At 52.0% G+C, this 7,303-nt stretch overlaps 1 protein-coding gene across 1 annotated transcript; it reads right to left on the minus strand.

Annotated features, from left to right (window-relative positions):
* Positions 1 to 1,690: 1,690 nt before the first annotated feature.
* S100B (S100 calcium binding protein B) lies at positions 1,691 to 4,594 on the minus strand. The gene is made up of 3 exons (XM_075094254.1): positions 4,516 to 4,594; positions 3,106 to 3,258; positions 1,691 to 2,634 (listed from the first exon to the last, which is right to left on the minus strand). The coding sequence occupies exons 2-3, from the start codon at positions 3,241 to 3,243 to the stop codon at positions 2,494 to 2,496; spliced, it is 279 nt and encodes a 92-aa protein (XP_074950355.1). The 5' UTR covers positions 3,244 to 3,258; positions 4,516 to 4,594; the 3' UTR covers positions 1,691 to 2,493.
* Between the last annotated feature and the right edge of the window lie 2,709 nt (positions 4,595 to 7,303).

Consider the following 7,303-nt stretch of genomic DNA (forward strand, 5'->3'; position numbering starts at 1 on the left):
AGAGGGATCAGCAGTGGTGAGCTGTCAGCAGAGGCACCTCATACTATGTGCTTGGGCCAGCATTGCCCAAACTGTTTTGCCTGCCTCCCCTGCTGTGCCAGCGTGCAGCTGTCCGCACAGTCTGAGCTCTCAGCTGAGGCACCACCTGTCTTGGAGAGCAGCAGGCCACAATGCGAGCAGAGCTGCAGTGCAGACTGGGTGGCATTGAGGCCTCTGCCCATGCAGTCCCTGTTTCAGGAGTTTCACTTCAGGATAGCTCTGCTCCTTGCTGACTGAGGAGGTGTGTCTGGGACTCAGTAGCCGAGCACTGCGTACTGCACTGCTGGTGGTCAGGGTGCTCACCTCAAAGGAAGACATGCTCTCTTCCTCCCTGACAAGAGGCACCAGCTCCTGTGCCTTCTCCTATGCCAGGTAAAACCTCTGTGAATTCCCAGTAGTGGTGTTGCTAAGTCAGGATCAGCCTTACTGCCAGAAACGTGTTCAGTCATACTGTGTCACTCACTGCTCCTGCTTCCAATGCTCACCAAAGAACAGCCTGCTCTGCATCTCACTGGCTTTGCCAGCGCGCAAGCTGTGTGTTACGCCTACAGCTCTCTGCTGCTGCAGTGCTCTGCAGAGCTACTGAAAAGGCTCAGTCTTGGAGAACTATTCCTCATCCATGTGAACAGTGCTGGTGCAGAGAGGCAGAAGGCAGGTGGGACATGGAGACCTGCCAGACAGCCTCACCTGCGGACCCTTGTGCTGAAGCATGAGACCCCTCTGCTGAACTCAGGTTCAGGCTCGAGAGAGGGTCATGAGAGTCCCATCTACCCTGTCCAACCTTGGGGACACTCTGGGACAGAGAGTGTCCCCATTCGCTATCCTCACATGCTGCCTCAGGTCCATACATACAAGTGTTGGAAACAGTTGAACCAAGAACTGATAAAGATGTTAAAAATCTGGTGGAAGTAACTTGGATGCTAAACAAGCTCTAAACAAATGAGCACTACCCTAGGATGGCAAAACTGCTTTTTTAATTCTGGATGGAATACAAGATTATGTCTTTCTTGTATGCATATATCTGCCTGAGTGTCCCTTTTCTTCACTTGGGGGAGGCAGATGAGAACAGCAAGATAGTGCCTGTCCAAAGACATGTTGTTTTGCATGTGAAATCATTATGAAATGTGGAATGAGGTAAAACCAGCAATGTCTGCGGGCATCTTTGTCATGAATTTGTCACTGTAGGTATTGCTGGCCGTGAATGCCTAACTCACAGATATCAGCTGAGCTGGGTGGCAAGTGTGGACTGAAAAAGGCAGGAGCATAAGCTTCAGGGAAATTGTCCTAGGTTTAGTTTTAGCTTTTCAAAGGCTCACCAGTGCAAGCCCCTGGATGACCCTGGCAGCAGCGGACACATCCTGAACAGCAGCAGTCCCATGTAGGGGTGTTGTCCTCCTTTGGCCTCACAGGTACATCTGCCAGTTTGGACAGCCAGGTGGACTATGGTGGCAGCAGCAACAGCCTTGAGCTGTTTGGCCAGCCACATTGATGCCAGGGAGGAGATGAAGGGTTGATGCCCTACAAGAAACCCAGGGGTATGAGCCATAGCAGTGCTTCAGTCTACATCCTCCAGCTTTCCCCTCTGACAGTGCAGGGCAGCCAGGGAGCTGCGCGCAGCCTGGGACAAAAGGATGCACTTTTCACCAGAGACTGAATTGCAGCCCAGAGACCAAAACAACATTTTATTCTTACCATTTCCACACATTCCAGAGACTGTGCCTAATCTATGTTCGAGTACTGTGGTCACACTGGGCATATCCCCCCTTCCCTTGTGTCTGAGCCTGGAGACCTTGCCAAGGCACATCCCAGGCCCAGAAGCTGTCCCCAGCCCAGGAGCATCATACGCTTTCACTTTCAGTTCTGCAGGCTACTAAAAGCAAGAGGATTCATCAACAAGAAAAAAGCCTGGGCTGTTAGATGGTTATGCTTAGCCTTTCAAGCCAAGGGTGTCTCAATTTGCCAGGAAATGCACGGGCTCTGCTGAGGCCCTGTGACAGGACAGGGGCTGTACTGCCTGAGTTAGTACTGTGCACAGGGCAGTCAGAGCCCACAGGAATCAACGGGATCCTTTCCGTTCAGGCCAGTGGGCTCAGAACCAACTTCTGTAACCAGCCCCTCTGTATCACCTCCTACTTCAGCCCTTGAATTTCCCTTTTCCTTTGCAAGCAAGCTTGGATCACAGCATCTGCCTGCCTTCAGCCCCATGCACATCCCTTGCATACAGCAGCAGGGAAGGAGCTTGAGACAAGGCATTCGCACACCACTGATGGGCTTTCCTGAGCCATGCAGGTGTTTCTTGTTCACAAAGCCGCAGAACTTAATAAGCTGCTTAAGTCTTGCACAAGCTTAACTCCAAGGAGCCCCTAATTGTGCCCAGCTATTTTCCCTGGAGGAGCAATGCTGCTCTGCATCTCGCCAGCATGAGTAGGAGGTGTTTGCCTGCTTCCCACCAGCTCACTCATGCTCAAAGAACTCATGGCAAGCAGCGGTGACCATTGCAATGAAGGCTACAAACTCCTGGAAGTCACACTCTGCATCCCCATCGCTGTCCAGCACCTCCATCGCTTTGTCCACAGTCTCCTGGTCTTTGATCTCCTGAAGGGACAGAAACAGGCAGGCAAAGCTGGGGAGGATCAGAGCCAGGCCCAGACAGTAACATGTCCCCACTTCTTGGGTACTCTCATGTCTGAATCTCTGTTCAGACATATCCCAAATAGCTTGTTGCTGTTTCTCATCTGTGTTGGGGCACCACCCTGTGCCTGCCACAGCTGTGCTACTGGGAAGGGACATCTTGAGCCCCTTGGGGCAAGGCTGTCACCCCTTCCTAGGGAAGGAAATTTCCTTATTATCCAACCTGAACCCCAGTCCCCAGAGCAGGCTCTTGCCCTTGTCCAGCCACCTGCTACTCCCTGAGAGCTGGAGCAAAGTGTTTAATGCACTGCTATATGAATAAACCCCTTCCCCTGCGCTTGGTTCCCATGGGAGACAGAGTTAGCAGAGCCCAGCAGCTGTTCGACACAGCTCCCTGAGCCCAACCAGGTGTGCTGCATGGAGGGCAATACTTACACCAAGGAAATGGGTCAACTCGTTATTGATGAGCTCCTTGAGTTCTGATTTCTTCAGCTTGTGCTTGTCTCCCTCCTTCCCTGAGTACTGGTGGAAGGCATCAATGATGGTGATCATGGCCTTCTCCAGCTTGGACATGGTCACAGTTTGGCCCTGAGGTCATAGGAGTGATGGGCGCATTAGCCTGGGCAAGCTCTAGCGATGCCTTTTGCTTTGCAAGCGCAGCCGCCCCAGGACTCCGCCCACATGTCACCAACACTGGACCCTGCACTCAAAACATGCTGAAAAGCACCGCTAGCAGCTCTCGCTTCAGGGAGGAAGATCCCAAGAGACCTTGGCTGTGCCTCCAGGAGGTCTCCACAAGAGGAGAGCCACCACAACAGGAGTGCCCAGTGTAGGACTGGTACACACCAGGAGCTAACACATCCGCTGGGACTGGTGTGAGTTTGGCACCTTGGGTACCTGTGTGGGCAGACCATAGGAGAGAAAACGAGGAGAGGCTGCAAAACCCTGGCAGGTGCCCCTGCATTTGCCATATGTGCCAACCTGGCTAGCAGGCAGCATGTTGTCACTTCACCTCTTTGGCTCCCGCTGCTTAACCCATTGCTTTGTTCTCCTTGCTTGGGAGAGGGGCAGGCAGGGGTTTCATTTCTGCACATAGAGCTTCAGAAAGGTTTTGCTGTCCCCTCTGTCACAGGTGCTGTCGCCTCTGCCTTTCTTGCATGCAGGCCTGTCTCCAACTGAGCAGTCAGGGGAGCCCAGGCAGGAGCCAGTTTTGATGAGTGCCAGCGGGACAAAATAAGCACGTTTACTGTAACCTCCCTCCTCCCACTCTTGATCTGGACACCCTCTCAGGAATGTTAGTAACTGGGATTGCAGCATTTCCTGCCAATTTCACAGACAAACCAGAGAGACTCTTAAAAGGGAGAGATGCAAAATCACCTTCCCAAAGCTGTTGAATGCACTGATGCTGGGGAAAAAAACCCCAGCCTTATTGTCTGGCACTTAGTTAATTCATACCCCATGGATAAATGTCTCCTGCCCTGCGGCCTGGCTCTTGTTTCACCACCACGAGACCCAGTGCTGAAGGCACTAAATTTCATCCCACGGCCTGACTCTCAAGCTGCCTTCCCCCGTGCAGCGGTTGGTGTCCAAACTGCAAGACTGTTTCCAGTCAGGTAGGAAATATTCCTAAAGCGCTTCATTCATGCATCCTAATAGCCCTTTGCATGCTCATGCCCTGCCTGCACCAGGCTGAGCTAGCTGCTAGCAGCACTACATACTTCCTATCCGCAAGGCTGAGGAGCATTTCATCTCCCCACTGGCCTACCTGTGCCACCCCTCCCACGGCAGCAGCCTGCTTGCTCCAGCTGCCAAGCACCTGCTCTGGCATCCCCCAGCCCCTCTTACCTTCCTGCCAGCGGCGGGGCTGCAGCACACCAATGTAATGTGGTTGGGTGGCCTGGGGACTCACTGGCTTCTTATGTCCGGGGGCGGAGAGCCCCAGGCGCTGCTGCAGCACCCGCGGTGCCAATGGCATCTGGAGGCGGAGACGTCGCTGGGCCTGCACTCCGCAGCAATGCACACAGGGACGCATTGATTTGCTGCCAGCCCACAAAAAAACGAAACAAAACTGGGCAGTCAGCAGGAGAGCTGTCCTGGCAGCATTGCTTGTGCTGCTGCTCTCGTCCACAGTAAAGGCAATGAATTTTGACCCACAGCTGGACAGACGCCATCAGAGCTGGGCTGGGGGCCCCAATACCTGCCCCAAGGCACCCCAGAGCTGGAGCCGGGTGTGTGGGAACAATGGAGCACCGCCATCCCTGTGGGCCCTGTCCCAGGGCTGCAGCACCATCTGGGCAGAGGTTTTTCTTTGCATGTGACAGGAACGTCCATCATGGCAGCTTTTGCCTGTGGCCTCTTGTCCCTTCGCTGTGCACCTCTGAGATGGGTCTGGCTGCATCTTCTCTGCCACCCCATCAGCCTGGGGGGCAATGGGATCCTTTGTGGGGACAGTAGTGTTTCTAGCATGGAGATAGTTTGTCATCAATCTTGCAATATTTGATTTTTTTCCCAAGGATATTTGCATTCATTTAAAAGCTGGCTATAAATGGGCTCTCTGTCAGCAGGAAAGAAACAGTGTTTTTCTCCATTGATAGCAATTTGATCTGAGACATCTTAGCTCAGTCATTAGCCTAGAAATGCATCAAATCACACCATTTCTAGTCAGAGACAAGGTCCTAGCTTGGCCTTGTTAAACCATTTTCTAATGTCATTCTTGAAAGCAACTTTTTCTTAAAATGGAACAGAAAAATTAGTATTTGGCAGAACAAAACCTGAACAGTCTTGAAATTCTCTTTCCTGCTTATCCTTACTGTCCTTTTCACCCCCAAACCATTCTGACTTCAGTGTTTTACAGGGAATGATCTGGAATGATCTGCTGTGCTGGCTGATAGGGTGAGAAGGAGCAGCAGGATCAGGTGTGAACACCAGAAAACTTGGCTCTTTCCTGCCTCTGCTAATGAGCAGCTCCAGACAGCTTCCCTGATCCTTGCCCAGGCTCATATCCTAGCAAACACTGCTCTCCTGGCCTGGGTCATCCCTGACCCAGCCTGTGAAAGTCCAGGTGATCTGGGCATGGGTGTGAGGCTGAGAGCTGGCCACACTTCTAGTGTTGCCCAAAGAGCTGATTCCATTATTTTAAAATTTATGGTCCTAATCTTTGAACAGAATGTAACCTTGGGGCTGCTTTCCTCAGGGTCACCACTTCCTTGCCAGAGCTTTGGGCTGATGTGTTTAAATAAACAGAGGGTTTTACAGAGCCCAAGGCTGAGCAAAATACTTCAGCCCTCTGCCTGTCTCCCTGTCTCCAGTAAAACACAATGTGGGTTCTTCATAGTAGGCTCGGGTAGAAAAGCCAGTGTATTTCTTTGTCTCTCTGGTGTATGTGGCACCAGGCTCTGCCAGACCACGAGACAAAGGCCAGCGGTCATTGAACTGGGACGAAAAAGTAATAAGAGCAGAGGAATTTGGGTGGGAGGGGGAAGAAGCTGCTTCTGCCTCTGCAGGGCTGTGCTCAGAGTCCCAGCGCAAAGAGCAGCCTTGCAGAGAGTGGATGTCCCGACTCTGTGCCATGGTCGCTGCATCCATTTCTGAACCCACAAACACAGCAGCCAGAGATAAGCTAGGGTTCTCATGGGAAGTCACGAGTCATGCCTAGAAGCAGAAGCACCAGGACACATCTTGGAATTGGGCTGGTGCTTGTTGAAGTTGTTGGAAGGAGATGATGGGCTCGATTTAGTGCCCTGCACATAGGTCCAGGGGACCCAAGGGGTTGTGTCTGCCCCAGGAGGGATCTGCTGGGCCCTGCACCGTCTCTGCCAGCCTTGTACAAATGTGCCTCTGCCTCCACCTGAGGACAGGAGAGAATGGACAGGTTCCATGGGATGAACAGTGGGTCTTTTGTGCCCCCACAGAACAGACTCACAAGGTTAAGATGGTGCCTCCCTTTCAGGAACCACAAGCAAAGGTAGCTTTATGTCCACCTTCATCTCATAAATCCTGGGCTCTGGGGTCTAACTGCCATTTTACCCAATCACTTTGTTCCTCCGCTGTCCTCCCAGCACAACTGTGCACGAGGGTTGCAGAGGAGCAGCTGTAAACCTTGCTGCTGGCTCACCAGGTGCTGTGAGCTTGGCAGGTTTTGTGACCCCTTAAGAAAACACCAAATAGTGCTGCTGCCACTGCAACAAATTATCTGGGGTTGAAAACACAGGGATGCTCTTACCTTGCCTGAAACATGACCTTGATCTTAGGTCAGTTCCTGGCTGAATTCAGCTGAAACAAGAGGAGACTACTCTTAAGTTCATTAAAAAGGTAAGATGCTCTCCATCAAACCTTTTTCAAACTGGCAACCTGACACAAGTGGGGTCCCCCAGGGATCAATATTGGGCCCAATGTTGTTCAATATCTTCATAAATGATCTGGATAATAGGATCAAGTATAGCCTGAAGAAGTTTGCAGGTGACACCAAATTGAGTGGGGAAGTAGACACTCCAGAAGGGAGAGCTGCTCTGCAGGAAGATCTGGATAGGCTGGAGGAGTGGGCCAACAAGAACCTTATGAAGTTCAACACGGGGAAGTGCAAGGTCTTGCACCTGGGAAAAAATAATCCGTGAGTGCAGCACAGACTGGGATC

This window comes from Phalacrocorax aristotelis, chromosome 5 (assembly GCF_949628215.1).
Source record: "Phalacrocorax aristotelis chromosome 5, bGulAri2.1, whole genome shotgun sequence".
Taxonomy (NCBI): domain Eukaryota; kingdom Metazoa; phylum Chordata; class Aves; order Suliformes; family Phalacrocoracidae; genus Phalacrocorax; species Phalacrocorax aristotelis.